The following is a 20917-nucleotide window of genomic DNA, read 5'->3' as shown; positions in this document are numbered from 1 at the left end:
TCTAGCGTGGCGGAACTCCAGGGCAGGTAAGTCGCAGCGCAGCTGGGCTTAACTAATGTTCAAGGAATGGCGTGCGCGGCGAAGCCGGTTCTGATCCTTCACAACAGAGCCCGAGAGTCGTGAAATAAAAAAAAAAACATTGGTGGGGTCTGGCATTAGAATGGGGCTAATCGGAGCAGAGGCACGCGTGTCCAACACTGTCTCTCCGTGGACACCCGCCAGGACCCAGCCCACCATCGCCTTTGTGGTAATGTGCTTCACAAGCAATAGGCCTTCCGATAGTATTCAATGAATCGCTAGCATCAATTTGTCACATTTGTTCCTTATCGTAAATGTTTGTTTGCTGCCTCGCAGGACACCTCGTCCGTTAAAAGGGTGAGAAGATGGCTGCTACAGCATGAACCCTCGTTTACATAAACTCATTAATTTTGTCACTCGTTATTTGAACTTTACGGCACATGTGGCAAAATACGTAAAAGGGCGGATGTCTTCTAACATGGTTTTTTATCGGAAGTAGACGTTAGCTATATGCGTCCGTCTTCGATGTCTACTGCAGGACGTCGATGAAGAGCGCTCAAACGGGGCAGGTTAAAAAGTTGATTATCATACACGGCCACTAATCAACAAACGCGCGTGCTATAGTCAGCACGTCCGAGTTCAAGACAAATGCTCGCACTACAGAAGCATATTGATGATTAAGTGCCTTCCAAGTGATACAAGTAAACGTGAACTACCCAATGGTCATGCTGACAAATTCACGTCTTCATCGCAGATAACCCCAATATGGCGATTTTCGTATATTGCCTGTTAACCAGAAGGCACGGTATGGTGCGGTACGGCAAGGTAAGGTGACGATAGATGAGGGGAGGCCATATAGCGGATTGCTTAATCATAACTTGACACCGATATGGTTTTGAAACCGAAACGAACCATCTTTCCAGTTCTTCCCTGAAGCCTACCCCAGTGCGCTGTAAATCAAAGTTGAAATGTCAGCCTCTTTGAGGCGGGTTGGACGTGTCAGGGGAAAAGGGGCCAGCGCATAATGTGTAAGCTGCCGGAAGAGTGAACATTAAGACAGTCAACCCCGGCAGCCCGGCCCAGTTGATTTTCTCCCGGTCACGTGAAAGAAATAGTAATGGCACATTTTTACCCGTAGATATTAGTTTAAGCGTGCTTGAAAGCTATATAATTTCACAAGCAATCGGAATGCGTTATATGCAGAAACTAGGACACATGCTATTTCATCCTGTTACAGCATCTGAATGTCAAGGCTAAAAATAGGTTCGTCGAAGCTCTGCACAACCAACCCTTCTCATTAACTCAAGATCACGACCATATTTCACATCAAAGGGGCGTCTCAATTTAATTTATTTCCGCCATTAGAGCTGGAAAGAGCTTTCAGACACAAAAGTTTTTCCAGTGGCCCGCTCCACACTTGGCCCAAGTCGCTCCATCCTAGCAGGCTGGTAAGCCTAGGAACTTTCCGGGATACTGAGGCATTATTGTCATGTGGTTTGCATTATTGTCATGTGCTTATGTTGTTGTAATTAGCAATGCTAATGGCGAGACACAAAGTGCCTTCCTGGATTGAGAATACATATTCACGGATGATGTGCTAAGATGATACATTGCTCTCAAGCAGCTTGCTTTCGCTGTCCATTCGTTGCTGGATTTTATTTTTCTTGTATGGTTATCTACACATGCATCAATGACATCGTAAATGCCGTTCGTGTGATTTACCAACGCGACGAATTCGAGTAGACCTACAAAATTTGAGAGGCTATGGCGTTTTATTGAGGTGCTAAGCTATGTTATGATGCTACATGAATAGCTTGACCGACGAAGGGCAGAGACAATTTTCGTTCTTTCGGCTGGAGACGGGATATCCCTCCCGTCAATTGGTTCAGAAATGAGCCAGAGTTTCGGGGAAAATCTCAGGAGATAGCTGATTTTCAAGGAACACAGCGATATCCTGTTGGAGCCGCTTCGAATCCAACGAACGGCGTTTCAGATTAGCTCGGTCATGGTATTTTAAGCGTCTAATAACTAAAACCCCGCTTTCTTTGGTCATGCGTTCGCAGAAAAGTAGACGAAAAAATCGTTCTATGAATCAAATTCAGTGCAAAATAAAGGTTTGGGGGGGGGCCTATGTGATTCAACAACTGTCAGTTCTTCACTCTGACTTATCTTCAGTCATATGCTCTAATCAAAATGACCGTCTTGGATGGAGACGCAGTATTAAAGATGACATTTAGAACACTGCGTGGCATTCGCACTTATGTATTGTAAAGCGAAAATGAAAAGAAATAACGACTTGCCTTGACTACAAGGTGTAAGCTGCTACAAGTGACATCAACGCTGGGCACGTTGACGCGATTCTGGACTAATTAAGATAATCAGCTGATCAGTCATTTGCCACTGTCATTACTTACATTTTTTGGACAGCACACCGTCTTGCATATCCCTGCTTGATCCGCAAATAACTGCCTGGAAGGTGGTATGGTATCCCTCTTCGTCTGGCTAGGGTTGAGATTGCAAACATCTTGCAACGAAAGTGAAGAGAGTAGTTTCGCACATTCATTTGCGGCAGGGTCATGCAACACATTTTTACGTGATGGTTTGTACGCCATCATGTTAATGATATATTAATCCTGCGCTTATCTTGTGCTTCATATTCCTACGTTATTTTCAGGTAAGAAATAGATCGTGCACAAATTGTAGAGCAGTGCAAAATGTCTCCTACCCCATGGTGGACGGATCACGCTCCTGGGCTGCTGCTCTGAGTACCAGCACAGTTATGCAGTTTCGAAAGTGTGATACTTCCTGAAAAACGCGACTAATCCTTAATTGAGACTATCATCTGAATTATTTCGTCGTTTTCTTTTGTCCATACGTTATGGTCTTTCTTTCAACTATGACGTATATGACAAAGCTCCTTAGCTTGCTGCATGCTTTGGCATTTGTGGCGCATGATGGAAGGTTCGCTACTGATGGTATCCGTATTTGTAATGAGCTGAAGAGGAATTAGTCTGGCAATTTAAACATAGAGTTTTCATGAGCCAGGAGTCGCCTGATTTCACTTTTACGAATAGTACTGCAAAGTTCTTTTCCAACACCGGCGTGCGGTGCACGTATACCGTGTGGCTGTGGTGTAGCAGTAATGCGAATATTTTGACATGGTAAAACGGCACACAACAAGGACTTCTCTGTTCGATGTCTAAACAAAACAACAGCACACTACATGAAAACCCTCAGGCAAAGAAGTGCCCGGTACCCATGCGTTAGCTGCGTGGCACCTGGAGTCTCAATGAAACCGGGGGTGCTAACAAAACGTTGTGCAATCATAAAGCAGTCAGATGGTTTCGGAGTGGTCAGGGTTGAGACCCAATGGGTCCGGAGCCAGGCCACCTGTCATCTAACCGCTGTAGATCGCCCCTGATATCGTCGAGGGATCTGGGGCAACTGAGGACAGCTCACAAGAGAATCAGTATTCATGGAGATAGTGGTCTAGGGATCATGGATAATACATGTGACCTGAAAAATGTGCAGAGCGACACAGACTCAGGGCTCAGCCTGCAATCACCTGCCTCTGGCCGGACCCCCATTCTGATCTCTGATCCGACTCTTCATCTGACCTCCGACCAAACCGCTTATCCTTATCCTTATCTGACCAAACCGCTATCAAATCCTCACCCATGAACCGATTTATGACATGACCTCCTGACCCCTGGCCGCTTAATCTGACCCCTGACCTCCTCTATCCGACCCCTGACCTAACGCTTAGCCACATCTGTGACCCCAACCTTACTCTGGTCGCTCGTTTGACTGTCAGCCTGACCTCTGACCTGTCTTTTAGCCAGACCTCCGACCCACCTTCAGTTTGGTCAGTCACCTGACTGTCAGTCTGCCCTCTGACCTTTCTCTTAGCCAGACCTCTGACACGACCTTCAGTCTGGTCACTCGCCTGACTGTCAGCCTGCCCTCTGACCTGTCTCTCAGCATGCTCCCTGACCTGACCCTCAGACTGGCCTCTGGCCCCAGCCCCAGTCTGACCTATGACCTGACCTGACCAGCAGTCTGGGCTCTGAGCCTCAGTCCCGCCCCTGCCTCTCGGCCCTGCCTGGTCCCCGCCTGACCGCCGGGCGCCGCATCAGTCCGCGGTCTGCCGCGACCCGCTCGGCTGACGGTCGGCGCCGTCGGCGCGGCGCCCGTCGACACCGACGCGGCGGCCGCCGTCAGTGGACCGCCGGAGGGGAGCGGGGCGGGCACGGGCTGGCAGAGGCCCCGCGTGGCGGCACGGCGACAGGGTCAGACCCGCCACAGGTCGGCAGGCGTGGCGGCTACGCTCACGGTAAGTGAACGTCCCGGCGCCGGCGAGCGCGGAACGCTGCCTGAGTGTACATAGATGAGATCTTTGGGACGAGGCGCGCCTTGTTAGCATGTAGTATATCGCAAGATGTTCGATCTGGCCATTTTCAGGTTTGGGACAGCTGCGTGGGAAGATAACCGGGAATCTATTTGACTGGGAGGAATTGTTGGCGGAGGGGGTAGGGGTGGGGGGGGGGGGGGGGGGGGAGATACGTATCCGCCCGCCTGGGCTGCTGTTTGTGGATGAGCGCCTTGATAGTTTGTAGACAAATGTGTTACACGCAGGCTAGCTTGTGGATGTTCTGTGTGTTTAAATAGAAGGCGAGCATTGATATTGATAAAATGATCTTAGTAGGTTGGAGGTTATGGACGTTGTTAGGCTATAACGGTGCCGGCACGTACACGAGTGCGTAGTTCTGGAACATCGATAAAAGTACGCAGGACATGTTCCCAAACCTGAATATCTCCGAACAAAATTAACCTAGGATCGCCCAAAATGCTCGCTGAGAGATATGTCTTATAGCTGCACTTGGCCGCCAGATTTTGTATTTGAGGTTGCTGTGGTTTGGAATACTTAAAGAGGCCAACCGCATTTTGGGAATCGTAACAATAAACGCCTTCCTCTCAGACTAAGTAATCTTTCAGGTAACTTTAATCTACCGTGTTAATTCAATGCGTGGATGACCCATGCGTGGCAGTGGTGCTGTGTGTGAAGTGTATTACAAATATATAGAGTTTGGACAGTATTGCTTTTCGTAGTCATATGGCTTCTTTTCGACGATCCACGCACAGTACTGTATGAAAAGACGGGTATAAACAAATGATCCACGCACAGTACTGTATGAAAAGACGGGTATAAACAAATGATCCACGCACAGTACTGTATGAAAAGACGGGTATAAACAAGGATCCACGCACAGTACTGTATGAAAAGACGGGTATAAACAAATGATCCACGCACAGTACTGTATGAAAAGACGGGTATAAACAAATGATCCAAGCACGGTACTGTATGAAAAGACGGGTATAAACAAATGATCCACGCACAGTGCTTGTATGAAAAGACGGGTATAAACAAATGATCCACGCACAGTACTGTATGAAAAGACGGGTATAAACAAATGATCCACGCACAGTACTGTATGAAAAGACGGGTATAAACAAATGATCCAAGCACAGTACTGTATGAAAAGACGGGTATAAACAAATGATCCACGCACAGTACTGTATGAAAAGACGGGTATAAACAAATGCATCGATCACGCTCAGATTGAGATTGGCTTTCAGAGTAACTGAGCCGGATCAGCAATCAGAGAATCATATCAATGTGTGGGCAAAATTGTTTGCCCGCATGTCCTTAACTCAATTGGAAGGGAATGTTTCATATTTGGAGAAAATGAAGTAAGCATCAGATATGATGAAACGACCTCACTGATAGCTCTTGGCATATTTTTTTAGAAGAAAAGACTGCTCTAGACAGCATGACTTTTCCGTTTAGAAAGTAGGCTCCCAAATACGTCATTGTTTAATCATGCCATCCTAACTTGCACAGCATTGACCAATTGCCAATTGACGGTCGCTTTGTTTGGATTTCGTGCTTACGAGCTCGAGATATGACTGACACGACAATGGTATTTTTATTGGCTTTGGTTACCGCATGTCCTATGAAATAGCAGGATATGAGTGACGTTATTATGACTCCAGGAATGCCAAGGTGAGTTTCAAAGATCTTCCAAATTACACTCCTACCTCCTTGCGACCTTTAAGCTCAAGAAGCGGAGGGGTTTAGGTCTTAAAAAGAGCATGGCCGTGAGCTGCATCGAAAGGTTTTCCATATTCTATTGTAGTCCGAACCCCCATATAAATGAGGAAGGCTCCCTTTAGGTGTTCTATTGATAGCTGTTGTATTATCTTTGCACGCCTTTTGCTCTTCTCCTCTTAGGCCGACAACGTGCTTATAAAGGCTGAAAAACATCACACATTGTCGACAGCTAATTGTAATGCGTTTAGCTGTTGATAAGACACCAATGATTATGGATTCCTCAATTTATTTTTAGCACAACACGTAATTTGTGACGTAGTAATTTCGATCTCATTAATTGCGCAACGTCATAGATCTAAAGTGGATGTTCTCTCACTTCGTCGCCCGCCATGTTTCCTCTCAGCAGCCGTTCTAAGCGGGTCTTGAGGGATCGACGGACCCACATACTAACCCAGATCGGTGCAGCAGGGCGTACTGCTTGATCTTGTTTAATTCAAACTCGTGAACCGCCATATACCACGTGAAATACGACTCGTACACCATATGCATGATCTGGAAGGGCACACCAAAATAAAGCTGATCATCCGAGATGTGATAGATGTGGTAGATGGAAGCATTAACAACGGCAGATCTTCCTTCCGTGTCACTGCATTAATTGTGGATGTCATCACTTGCTTCATCCCACATAACAATACTTCACCACATATGCATCATCGCACTGAGTGTAAGCTATTACAATGTATCGGATATTGATGAATGAGGCTGAGATTCATCGTTATGACAACAAAACGAGACTTTTAAATTCCGTTCCCACTGCTTATCAGCTCTGGGGTGTTGTCCACGCATACAGATCTTGGCTTGCTGTCGGGATTATTGATCTTTTCGTGCCTCTCACCATGATGTAGCGCATATCATTTTCATGCCACATGTTCTCATACGGCACAGGTGCGAACGCCAACAACTTATTCTGTCAAAGACGTTCGTTCCTCGTCAGGATGGCTGGGAGCGAAGTCAAACAAACGTGTGGTGAGGACAGTTGTTGATTTTTCAATACGCTCCAAGTAACGCAAATAACCTTCCTTGCGTGATACTCCTACGAAATCAAAGGCTTCAGTTGGTTTCAAATACCTGTTGGTTCAACGTTCCCCGTAGGATCGGGCTAGTTGCAGCCCAAATCCTTTGATGTCAACTCACACCTTAACATGCTCCAGAGCGCAATGCTCGGGATTGCATCAACCATTTTCACTTCGTGAAGGCACATCGCGCCTCGATTCAGTTAAGTCTGCAATAGTCTTACAAGCGTCGTGATGCTGGTAAGGACGTCAAATTTGCTAATTTCGAAATTTCATCTCCGTCTATCACTGATTAACCTACGCAAGCGGTCGGTAACCTTCAATTTTTCCCGCATTTGTATTCATTTGCCAGGAAATATGCCCGATCCCCAGTGATGTATAATGCAATGTGGTAATCGCAGAAGCGCTCCTGTGTGTCGGGGGGGGGGGGGGGGGGGGATGGGTGACAAGAGCTTCGCGGTTTCCCGCTGTGAGTTTCTGCTCAATTCAGGATGGATGAATGAAATTACGTGGGCTGTCATGACCATAAGTTTTACTTGTTCCCTGAAAATGCCAGACACAAGTGACGTAAGCGATGGTCTCAGATGGGGGTTTATAGATGAGGGAGGTACATCCGTTTGCTAACATGTGTTGTTTAATGAGGAGTCAGGGAGAATGGGTCTTATAACACAAAGGAAGAAATTGGGAGTCATTCTTATCATTAAGGAAATATCTTCAGACGATGCAGGGTGATAAATCAAAATCGTTTTGGGATAGCATAAGTAAAGCCAAATAGAAAGCCGTGGTTCCATGCCGTTATGGTTGTGTCGTATTATATCAACAAAACACACGTAAATATAGGATGCTTGCTTGCATACACATGTTATATCTTTTGGACTCAAAACACCAGTCGTTTTTAAAGACTAGGTAGTTTTTGACGATTGAAGTTAAGGTCGCTTTAGATGGACGCATTGTGTTTTTTTTCCTGAAGTGCTGAAGTCCTGAAGTGCGTGCTGAAGCAATGTGCCATTTTGTCTTGCGTGTGTGAAATGGGATTAAGCATTCAAACGCTTTTTGATTGTAGCAGCCATAATACAAAACTCTTACCATTAATGAAGCATGGTTGTCATGCGGCGACTTTTTGGTTTCCCTCGGCTGGTAAGAAAACGTACACCTTAGCCTGATCCGATACGTTAAAGAGCAATTTATCAGTGGCACAGTCTACGCACAGGGCTATTCGGTGGCCCGTTTTTATATTAGGTTCATTGAGTTTTTCTACTGCATTCATGCGCCATCTTTGAAGCTCATTTCTTACACCATTCGTTCGGAACTAGGATCTGCATCGATGATAAGACAACTCCGTGTTTCGCCCTTTGGCGGTATTCCCCCTTCCAGAACTTGGAATTGAAAATGTTCCCATATATGTTGTGTAAAAAGAAGCTGAATACATGTAGGAAATTGTAGGTAGAAATTGTAGGAAACTGTATGTAAGAAATTAGCCTGCGCCGAAGCATGCGCGCCTATACTTAGGGTTACCGTGAAGTGGAGTGATGCATTATCTCATCTCGATCTTCGCTATTCTGACGCGTAACTACCCGTCACCTTAATGCGAATACTGCATGAGAAAACTGGACCAGCTGCTGAACTAGCCCGGAACCCACTTCTCGATTGGCGAACTCCAATCACGAAAGCAAATTTCGGTTCCAAAAATGGCTATGTCATAAATGCGCTGTAAAGCGACTTCAGCCCCGCCGTAGGACTGCGTCAGTTGCCGATGACAGGTGCTGTGCGGCAGTCCTGGAGCAGCGGCGCGCAAGATGACCCCGACCCGCGCACGCAGTCATGTCACCGGCGCCCTGGCACCCGCTGGCGGTCAGGAGGCGCGCCACCCACGCTCGCGCGGCTCGAGCTCGGGGTGTCTCCCAGAGTGATGACTGAGAGCGACATCGGATCGTGTATGGATCGTGACCGGCTTCTGTCCGGCAAATCAGTGTCGGGCGCGGCTGAGCAATGGCTGCGAATGCGTCACTGGCCTGGCTGAAGGGGACGATAGATGATCGATCGGTGTCATTTGGGACAAGTGATGAGCTTAAATGAATTCTCAGACGGAAGGAATTGCGCGCAATTGGGCTCACTGACAAAAGGTGTAAATGATATCTTCACTTCGATGCCAACTCGTAATGGATGTTAAGGAAATTTATGCGAGCGCATCGGTGTGGCTAGAGAAGGGATCGAAGGCGTGGAGCTTGAAGTGATTGCATGACAAAATGAGCCCCTGATTCTTTTGTTTATTTATCGACGTTTAATTTACCAGGAGATACTGGTTAAACGATGTTAAAGGGCAATCATTCGTTATAATGACAGCGTGCAAAGTACTGTCAATGAAACCCATGCTTGCGCCAACACGTCATTTAACCAGCGCCTCCTAGTACATTGAAGGTGATAACTCAGCATGGGGTCTCTAAACTCATGAACTCTTAAACACCTGAAGGTGAATGTTTTCTTTCTTATCCAAATTTGTATTCAAATTAACTACAGCTCGTCTGCATCACGTTCATTTGCATATACATGTTTTGCAAGCGCATATGTCGGCTTCCCATCAGCGAAGACGATTGCTGCAAGGTTGTGCGGGTCATCACGCTTAAGTGGCCTTGAGAAATCATGCCTGCAGAAAAGTTGCTGCTTAGCTTGGTATATGCACAGAAAGTTGTGATGCCCTAATTTATCAGGCCTCTGTTTTTACGATGTATCGTTATGGTGTCTTACCCGTATGGTTGAGGTGCCTTTAGTTTTGCTGGCTACTCTGTCTTTCTATTGCCAGAGTGTTTCATAGCTGTGTATTAAATGGGCCCCCCACTGGACGATGACAACACTGTGACGTAATATTCCACCTATAGCGTTACGAGGTGGTATGCTGGGGGTTCCTCATTACAAACCAACAATGTTTTCGTTACTCTGGATTTTGTCGGATAATGAAGAACTACTTTATGGAATCCAAATGTACTGCTGTTTTAACGGATTTAAAGTTGGAACATCTCTATGCTGGTACCGATCTCTCAATCCGACACTGGTCAAATTTCCTTCATCACCGTATAGAATATATGCTGTACCTACAGTAGAGATACTGATGTGCACCTTTCCGAAGCTGTCGGTTGATCGATTTTACATCTTTAACCAAAATACAAACTACCAGGCTGTGTTAGAGCGGGTGTGAGTGACGTCTGAGTGACGTTATGTCTGCCGACTTTGAACAAAAGACACAGGGGTGCAGACAAAGCGGCATAGAAATCGATAACAAGAAGATTTTGAAATCCGTAAAAGGTAAAGGCAACAGATAATTGATAACAGCACCTCCAATCGGTCTGAAGTTTGTACAAATAAGCTCGGTCATCAGTGCAAAGTCCTGGTTTCAAAGCTGATTAAAATTTGGCAAAAAAGGAGTACAGGGATTAATGGCTTACATGTGTATGCCTACAACACGGTCAAGAAATGCGCTGTCAATCGCCATTACCAAAATCTGTAGCGGATTTCGCAGATGCATATCGTGAAGCATGGACGCATATCGCGGAGCAGTGCTATGAATAGGAGTGCCAGATATAACACAGGGATATGAGTGAATGGAGAGAACCAGCAGCTGATAGTGACCCAACTTGACACACCGCTGTCAAACGTAAGCGCGTCGAAACCCACCTCGCATTAAACATCAAAGACGAAGACACCAAACCCAGAATGTTTTGCCAAATGTCTTGCGTTCTTACGGCACTCAGATTGACATAGCTCCTCTCACGAGTCTTCATGCCAGGTCTAATCTGTCCTAAATTAAACTGCATTCTGCTCAGAAATATAGCGTTTGAAGGATTTATACGCTGGGCTTTTCTATTAGGGGCCAGAATGAAGCTTATAGCTGCCACCGTAAGATATATATGCACATATCTAAACGGATCAAGGCTGCATTGATCGGCATGAAAGAGATGACACATAAATCGTTTCCACCCATTTGGCACCTATGTCAAACTGTTTAAGAGGGATCTGATATGACCAACAACACGGCTCAAGCAACGCGCATTTCCCATTTCGCCTTTATGGTCCAGACAAAAAACACCAGCTCATTGCGAATCCATTCAATTGCACGAACATTGGAAGGTTTATTCAGCATGAGCTGTGTTGAGGATTGACTCTCTTGTATCAACCGAATTGCTTTGCAGTACGTAACGTCATATGTTTGGATGAAAGTGTTAAGGTTTTGCGCGTTGCGCGCATAAACAAGGTCGAAGAATTATCTCAATTAGTTCAGAATTACATCGTCACAGAATCTGGGGAAATATTTCTATATTGCACTGAGCCGGTTTGGATTAGAAGACTGAAACAGAGGTGAATCAGTGATACGATTGGAGTTGAACTCGGTCAATTACGTTCGAGGGGATTCCGCAAATTCAGCTGTTCGTGGTATTTCCGCTGCAAGTGGTATCTACAACAGTATATGCAAAAATTTGAGAAGCTGTGGGAGCCTTAGGGCCGGCTGCCATTACTACAAACATGTTAAATTTAGCAACATGATGGCTGAGTTCGGGCCCCATAAACACTAATGACACCATCAATTTTATCCACCACCGAGGTGCAATATATAACCATTAAGACGTCTTTGGCGGCGCGCAGCGGTATGAGGCCTCTTCCATTAGTCGAGACCCAACACTGAGGCCCCTCAGCAGCAACACGAATAATAAATACTTTCCCATTGCATGAATTGCTGGCGGCGCTCTAAACGCTGACTCGACTAGTTTCAGGCATGCATTACAATATTGCGCCGGTAAAACTTACAGCTCTGTCTTTCACACGGACGAGCTTCACGCTCCACTTGCGAACGGGCGAAATTTGCATGTATACGTGCATAATAAGACTGCACATAGTAATTCCTAATACGCGACCATTTTCGCCTTCGCACGGTCCACCACATGGTCTTCGGTGCTTGTTGTCATCATAGGCCGAAGTCGCGCGGCCTATGATACTGCATCGCCTGTAGTTGGCGTTTTCCTTCTAACGGTATGAGAACAGGCGTGCTCAATCTATTTTGTATGACTTTTACTCATATTTTCCGAAGAAAGGATGTGTGTCCCCAGATGGAGATGGGCCAGCTATGTCCTCATACAATTTTAAAACCCCCCTTCGAGCTACTCGGGTGTTTTCAGGACGGCACTTATCAATATCTGTGTGAGGCCCCTAGATCCTGAAAATACCTTCACTGCTATCAGTTTAGATATATATATATATATATATATATATATATATATTTCGTGCCTTCGAAGTAATTCCCGGTGAACCCTTTTGGTTGAGTGGGGGGAAAGGCTTTGCCAAAGCATATACCCCACTTACCAAAGCTCTGGCCGCACACCAGGTCATCATAGCACTCGACATTGCGGGCAGAATAAAGCTGACGAGGAATGGGACGAGGATAGTGGAAGTCATTGATGGCTGCGCACGCTTTCGTTGATAGATTTATAGACGATATTACAGTTAGCCACCGTAGCTAATCTTGTTTACACATAGGCGTAGTAACGTTTCAAAACGTGTGAAGGGGCCAGGCTAAGAGCACACTTAAGCGGGGTACTAGAACAGCCTGAAATTTGCCCCTAAATATCTCCGTTCGCCGTTCATGGAAGGATAAGGTGCTGTCATTTACCACGTGAAATAGTTTTGTCCAGTGCGATTTCAAGAAGCTGGCTGGTCAGCTCGGTAGATCAGTATGCATTTTTTAGACGGCGCAAACAAACTAAACGCAAACTAAATCTGACAAGTGTGTGTGTGGGGGGGGGGGGGGGGGAGTTAACATTGCTGCCTCAACCACCAGCCCCAACCCACCTTGGAAGATGTAATGTGACCGATGGTGACGTGATGAGGGGTTAATGTGGCCGATCGTTACGTGATGGGGGGGTTAATGTGGCCGGTCGTTTCGTGATGAGGTGTTAATGTGTCCGGTCGTTTCGTGATGGGGGGTTAATGTGTCCGGTCGTTTCGTGACGAGGGGTTAATGTGTCGGGTCGTTTCGTGATGGGGGGTTAATGTGTCCGATCGTTTCGCGATGAGGGGTTAATGTGTCCGATCGTTTCGTGATGAGGGGTTAATGTGGCCGATCGTGACGGCATAAGTGAACTACGTGAGGGGACGTGCTGGTGGCGAAGTGCACAGCTGTCACGGCAACAGCTGGGCAACGGCGAGGGAGGCGGCGGAAGATGGCAGGCTCATTCTTATACTGCCGATCGCTATACTGCCGACCGCTATACTGTCGGCCGCTATACTGCCGATCGCTATACTGCAAGCCGCTATACTGCCGGCTGCTATACTGCCGGCCGCTACGCTGCTGGCCGCTACACTACCGACCGCTGTACTGCCGATCACTATACTGCCGACCGCTATACTGCCGGCCGCTATACTGCCGACCGCTTTACTGCCGGCCGCCATACTGCCGACCGCTATACTGCCGGCCGCTATACTGCCGATTGCTATATGCTGGCCACTTTTCTGCCGGCCGCTATACTGCCAGCCGCTGTACTGCCGGCCGCTGTACTGCCGATCGCTATACTACCGACCGCTATACTGCCGGCCGCTATACTGCCGAATGCTATACTGCTAGCGTTGTCTGGTCTGCCGAGCCGTGGCTGCCAAAAAGCGTGCTACTTCCGAGCGCTACAACTGCTCCCGGTGATGGCTCAGGGGCTTCGCAGAAAGTTTATATGGGAAGTAAACATGTCACACGATGACATTATGGCTTATGGTTTGGTTAAAGAGTTTGCCGAGTTGCGCGCCAGCAATAAACGTTTCTCTTTTCTGAAGGGATTCATACAACATGTTACGAAGGTTATCAGAAGTTTTGAGAACCTTGGCTTTGTTGTAAAAGAGGCGTGACATTTCTGTTTGCAGCTGCGTAACTGTGTCGTACCTAGCTGATTGTGCGTTGCCAGGTACCCAAGGGACACGGGTGACTGCCAATACCCTGCGCCCCTGCGGCAGGTTATGCAGCATGATGAACAGCCAGAACCACAGTGCTCTACCGGCTGCGGCCACCGCGGCGCCTCCGCTGCCCACTCTTGAGGTGTACCCGACCGGTGAGTAACGCCGCCGGCGCAGCTGCCGGGCGTCCGGAGCACTCGCTGGACAGGGTCACGCTCGCGTCGCCGCTGAGAGCGCTGGAGTAGATCTCCCGCTGTCGCGCGTTACGGAAGCCCTGCAGCGTCACGCGACTCCTGTCGTGCGTAACGGGAGTCCTGCGCGTCACCAGAGCTCAAGCATGCCCCAGTCGCCAGTTTGGCTCGATGACATCGGCTTGCTACGCTAGAACGACACCCGCAGGGCCAGCCTGCGCCCCCCGCCGCGCTCGCTGCCGACGGGCGCCGTGCTGTGTGTGTTCCAACTGTCGAGTCAAGGACTCGCTTCAAGCCAGCTCTAGACATACGTACTATCGTCTGCTCTTGAGCCACATTGGTCACATCCAGAGCGTTATGCGTGTGTGTTATGGATCATCGAATAGGCGGACAAGAGTTGGAATGCTTGGGTCGCAGTTAGGTGAGGTCCGTTTGTGCGCTGCTTCACTGGACCGTGACGGGATGGTTCTGGCTGGCGGGCTGGCTGGCGGCCTGGAATGTGCGCACACTTGGGCTCCAAACTGGACAAGAAGACACGCATGCACCTTACATCTGCTGCCATCGCCGGAAGGGAAAAACACAAAGCAGTGCCTAAAACAAACTTGAAATTATATTTTACCATACGGAACTCAAGCATACGTAACCAGTCAACATGCTTGTCTTAATTTACTGCATTTTCGTAACTGTAGCGCGAAGGAGAAGCAAAAGCGGTCTTTTCGCACCGAATGCCATTCGGTCCATAGACAACCACGGCCCTTGTACACGAACGCCACACGCACTAAATGAATACATGCCCGGTCTCTCAGTTGATCAGGAGAGCGGCAGCGACGCGGCAGCGGAAGCGGCCCGGCAGCGGAAGCGGCCCGGCAGCGGCAGTCGTGCCCACCCGAGGCGAGCGGCGGTCCCAGCCGTGGCAGCAGCGCGCTTGTGGCGGCTGTGGAGTCGGCGCTCTCCTCGGCCGACTATTATCGCGGCGTCACAATGCCCGTCAAGCCGACGCCCAGGCGGCGCGGCGACTCAGCGAGTAAATAGCGCGGGCGGCGGCGCCGGTCTCTGTCGTCGGCGCGGCCGGCATAATGAGTCCACAGTTCCCACCGGGCACGCCTGGGATTGTTTGACTGCAATTTGGCCGGGCTCGAAGAGCGGCTCGGCTAAATCCTGGCACGCTGTTGGCTAAGTATGTGCGGCTCGCACGCAGCGCGGTATGGAAAATGAGGCCGGAGAACTAGACAGTGTCGTGAGATCACACGGAATCGAGCCAGAAAAACATATCGACTGGATTCGCATATGGTAGCATCCGGGACTTTCGGACACAGCTGCAGCTGTGTGGGCGCATGTGCCCACATGCTGGCCAGTTATGTCTTGACAGCAAAGATATATTTGCTGCATATTTCAGACATTATTTGACACTAGTGACTAATGACCCCGCTCGCAAGTGTCAGTCGATATTAGACAGGTGCTGCAGAAATTGTGCATTCTGTTAATGCTAAAACTTAACACGTTCACCGGACTTATGTGGGACGTCCCCGGACGAAGGCAACACACGTGACCTGTGCGGTGGACGCAATCCTAGCACCTCGTCCGTAAACTGCACAGCGCGGCTTCCACGACAGCAGCGACGACTCTCGGACCACGTGCCCAGTAGAGCACGTCCTCGTTGCTCTAATTAAAATGGTTTAAGTTATAGATAGAAATAGTCATCATTTGCGAGAGGCATCCAATTAACACCGTTGGAAAACGCTGCGATTGATTTTCAACCAAAGTACGTCACGAGCTGGGGGCCTTGAGCGACGTGCGACGAACGAGGTCACGACATACGACAAAGTTGTCACTTATCACCATGCGTGTGGCAACATAATATAGGCTAATGGAAGCCGCCATCCTTGGAAGCTCCTACCATTGGTTCAGATAAACACATTAGGAAGTTGGCCTACCGTGGAGATCAAGCATCCCCTAAAGATTGTCTGACTACGGGTCCGGACAGCCCTGGTTATTTCGATCGAGATGATCGCCCACTTTGCTTATGCTTATAGGCACTTCGGTGAGTCAAACTGTATAGCTCAGAAGAAGTGCACATTACGTTGGGCTTCGATGAATGCCAGACATAGGTTTGGCATGTAATTTCTAACTGACAGATTTAGAATACAAACATAAGCTGTTATTGTTAAAAACCGTGGTTACTCAATTTATATCTATCTCAGCCTGTCTATCCTAGACACGATTTATGTCAAGCAATCATGGTTACAACGGCAATTCAGTTTACGCTGTTCATCAGCGCAGGGATACTGTGTCCGGGGCTTTGTGAGTGCGGGACATTACGGTAACGGTTAAAATATTCATTTATGCATGTTACTGGTATCGTCTGGAGTCCGCAACAGCAATGTGCTACAACCTATCAGAGCGGCTCGACGTACTTGGGCCAATTTAGATGCGCTACACGATAACGCTTGTTCAGAGGACTCCCGCGAACATCAGTTCGTAGGTAGACAAATATGTCAGCGCTGTGTGCAGACATACGGGGTCATGTCTCAAACCTGCGCTTGTTTGATTGGTTATCAGATCACCAAAGAACAGCTGACCAACAGAGCTAGGCTGTGCGGTTTGTCTTCTCTAGCTTCGGTGTCGTCGCATGGCATACCATTTTTTTTTACGGAAATCGTTTTTGATTTAACGTTCTTATGTTGACATTTGACCCGCCACCCAAGCACCCACGAGAGTACTTATGACTTGATTTGCTGTGATGGGCGCTTCGTAATATTTTCGTATGCACGATTCCGACTTACCCACTTAAAGTGCTTTTATTTTATTTTCAGGGTGCATTTCACCAATGTCACGTGTGCCTCACGATCCTCACTGCTGATGCATCCGCGTCTATGTTTCGTACCCGCCTAGAATCACCGTACTCAGCACTGAGAGTGCTTGCGTGGAATGCACGTTAGAACGAAGCTTGACTGCGCTTCAATGCCCATTTAAAGCTTAGGTCTATTTCAGCCGGAACCTTGGAATCACGGCTTTAAATCGTTGGGTATATTTCATATCACTGTATGTAATGCTCGTACAAGTGACCCTCGCTTCAAATAAGCTATTGAATCACAACAAACAACACTTTATTATTCACGACATAAAACAGCTCACTATGGCAGGTGCGAATCATATACAACTCATCGCCGCCGGGGCATTTTTCGCGAGATCGCGTCGGAGCGTGCCTCGGAGGCTGAGGGATCAGCCTTCGTCCGGCCATCCCCTCTGTTGATATTGATCTTCGCGTCGGGCCATCTGTCTTGATCCCAGCACCACATTACAATGGAAGGGACCATCCCCCCTCCCACTCACCCCCCACCCCCAAGCCGGCGGCACGTCCGCGGCACGCCCGGCCGGCGTCCAAAGCTGACCATCGGAGCGGCAATCGCCGGCGCCAGCTTTGTCCGCGTTGTGAGCTTGTCCAGGGCCTCCAACCGAGCAGTTGCTGGGTCACACTGAAACCCGGGGTGTGTCGGACATGGCGGCGGTGGACCCAGGCCCAACGCCTGATGAGAAACGATTGGAAGCCTTGAATTTCCTTGAGAGGAATGTCGATGGGTATATGTGGGGAACGTGGGCTAACGTGAGGATAAAGGAGGCAGTAGTACTTGGCTTACAGCTCTCTACAGTGTTTTACTCTATTGATATTTAAGGCATGGCAGGAATAGTAATGCAAACGGGGTACTTCAAGCGCAAGCGATCAAAAATACAGAAAATACTTGGAAAACAACACAAGAATATGTATTCAATGACTACGAAAATGATATGTCGCTCAAAACGGTTTTCTGCCCCAGGCAATAGCCCACCAATGGTTTTCTGCCCGGGCTATCAGGAAACAAACATGACTGGTTTCGAATGCATGCTTTACATGTTCGCTTCCCACGCCTAAGCGTACCAAGCTATCTGTATTATCTAGCATCACCGTCATTGCAACATGCTTTGCATAGATAACTGGAGGTGTGAACAGTAGGCACGCCTTCAACCATAACGCAGCAATGGAACATGATTTCTCCACCAGTTCAGTCATGAGAGCGGATCGGGACGAGCTCCTAGCTGAGCACGCTCAACAGGAGCAGCATGATGAGGCGTACCTGCGTCAGAAACATTACATGACGTTTCTGCTCTCCGCGGCATGATTTGTGTGTCTGTTTTTCGTTTCCACTCGAATGTCGTTGATAGTTCATATTAATGGGCACAGCTGTTTTCACTTTATAAGCTATCGCCGGAAATCGAAAGAAGACTCATCGATCAAGATGAAAGAATGGGCATCAACGCTCAAGATTCCGCTGAACTGACGCGATGGTCAGTCGTAGTTTCACTTTGTCGACAGACACTGTAGCTCCCAAACGAAGCATTTGCATTTCCTTTATCTCTCCAAGGCTCTGGTGTCGTGTTTTTGTTCGACATCTCCTTTCCCTAAAAGCAATAGCGTTCGGAACAAAACCTTGCATTCAGACTGCAGCTCTGGCAGTTCCCCTTTAGGCAGTTGGTCTGCGCCTGTTCTCCATCCAGCGTGTCGTTTCTGGCTATTGTACGCGAGGAGTATTTCACCAACTCCCGGCTATCAATAACACGCCGCATGACAGCCAGTCGGACGCCCGGAATTACGAGAGCAAGCAGCACCAGAGCGAAGCCCTGTCGGCGGCGGGGCCTGGCTGACTTCAATTCTGCATCAGTTCCCAAGCTACATCGATCGAGGAACGGATCACCGCATTGTCGTCCCGCTTGAGCGCCCAAACAGCAAACAACTACGCATAGGTACAAAGGTCAACTTTTCACGGTGGCCAGAAAGCTGCAAGATTTTGTTTATTTTTATCTTAATAAGCGTCAAAGATTACGTTGGGTGCTACGTCCCCAAAAGCAAAACAAAAGATCGATGGGATGATTTCAGGCCATTGATCTCCTCTTGCCTTTAGCAAGTTCAAATAACACATTTGTTCACCTTTCTGTATTAAACAATCGAAACCAGCGTCAAAAACTATTTCACAGAGTAAGGCCTCCAGTAAAAACAAACTTAACTTTTGAGTTAAGTTTGTTTTTATTCATTCTTGAGTGAAGGTGAATTGAACTATTCGTACACTAACCCAAATTGTCCGGTTGTCAAAGTAACCGTCGCTAAGATGTAAAGCTTCGTGTAACACTCCGTTATCGCATCAGATTGAACGATTCCCTAGGAATTGCCTTTGCTGACAGCTAAGGCCTGGCAATGACCTGTCATACGCCAGCGACCTTACAAGGTACGTATAATAAGTTATACCAAAATATCGCCTCTTTAATTGGCTACAACTATGCAAATTCGGAGCGATTACACAGCGTCGTTCAGAGCTGGTTTTTGAAAGAATCGTAAGGTCCCCTCAAGCAAGCGCGTGCCGGAGAAGCCGAGACTTCATGGGCTTTTGAACTGAGGTAGCCGTTTTCATAATCGATCATGCAGTTTACAGTCATGCTTTTTCCTTTGCCCTGATTCACCGTCCGGTATGGAAGTGCAAGTGAAAGATATGTCATAATGAAAAATATACATGAATACCACGAGAATAGGCTACAACGCACGCACATAACGCTCGTAAGCTAGATTTATACGCATAAGCCAAGAACTCCACCTTACGACGCGAAAAAGTACCAGAATCGGGTCACGCCGTCCGCTACAGCGGCAACTCGGACACGGCAACTCTGACAACGACTCTTACGTCCCAAAAACTTTCCAAGATGCTATCAAAGATGACGTACTGAGGGTCATATTTACTAATATTCACTTTTTTTTTACAGCTGCATGTTACACTTGATATAGAATTATACACAAATAAGCTTTTCCATCATATTTCATGCGCCAATATCTCAAACACCTCACCTCAATATCTTGAAAAGTGGAGCAGTTGAATTATTGTCAAAATTGCAACCCGTCGAAACTTTGGGTATCCTTTTATTCCTTCCATATGTCTCCCCTATTCTACGTCACCAGCCCGATCTGTAGGGTTTTGTGATTCTACACAGTTTCAGTGCACCAGAGCACTTCAGGGGAAAGAAGGCCTTAGCGGTACTTCCAGTGATGACAGTGTTTTAGTTCATAGCGACTCAAGTGCAACCCATTACTGGCGCTGTTTTTGCTGCTCGTAATCTCTTGGGTCGAAAGCCGCCCTTTGAACACATGCTGTTCTGTTTTTCTAGAACGAAACGTAACTGGAATTTAAAGGATAGTTTGTAAGATCTGTCCTCTTAAAAGGAATTTCGGGCCCTTTAACACTGTCATCATTTTCAATGCTTGTGTGACGCCGAGCAGTACTCACCAGACGCACTTGACGGGTTTAACCGACTGCAGCACGGTCTCTCATTGCGACATCACTAGTGACAATCTAAAGACGCAGGCTGGAGGCATCTAAAGCATAACAAGTGGCACCTCAGCCCCAGCTCCTTCTCAGTGCCTAATTACCCATGACTCTGTGCTGCTGTTATTTCATCACCCCTCCGTTTCAGCTTGGCCTCAGTCCCGGCTCAGCTCCATCAACGTCGCCTGAGCTCCGGCTTTATTTCAGTGTTTCCTCAGTCCCACCTTTATTACAATGTCGCCTCAGCCCCGGCTC

General features: G+C 47.8%; 1 protein-coding gene across 1 annotated transcript in view; it reads left to right on the top strand.

The window, feature by feature from the left end:
• The first annotated feature begins 4272 nt into the window (after positions 1 to 4272).
• Positions 4273 to 20917, top strand: part of LOC119101206 (uncharacterized) — a 40133-nt gene continuing 23488 nt past the window's right edge. The window contains exons 1-2 of the mRNA XM_037224501.1: positions 4273 to 4351; positions 14188 to 14282. Coding sequence (XP_037080396.1) covers positions 14198 to 14282 — 85 coding nt within the window. The 5' untranslated portion in view covers positions 4273 to 4351; positions 14188 to 14197. The remainder of the gene's footprint in view (positions 4352 to 14187; positions 14283 to 20917) is intronic.

Source organism: Pollicipes pollicipes, unplaced genomic scaffold (genome assembly GCF_011947565.3).
Source record: "Pollicipes pollicipes isolate AB1234 unplaced genomic scaffold, Ppol_2.1 Scaffold_4881;HRSCAF=5763_pilon_pilon_pilon, whole genome shotgun sequence".
Classification (NCBI taxonomy): domain Eukaryota; kingdom Metazoa; phylum Arthropoda; class Thecostraca; order Pollicipedomorpha; family Pollicipedidae; genus Pollicipes; species Pollicipes pollicipes.
The sequence above is the reverse complement of the archived record's forward strand: the minus strand, read 5'-3'. Positions and strand labels throughout refer to the sequence as shown.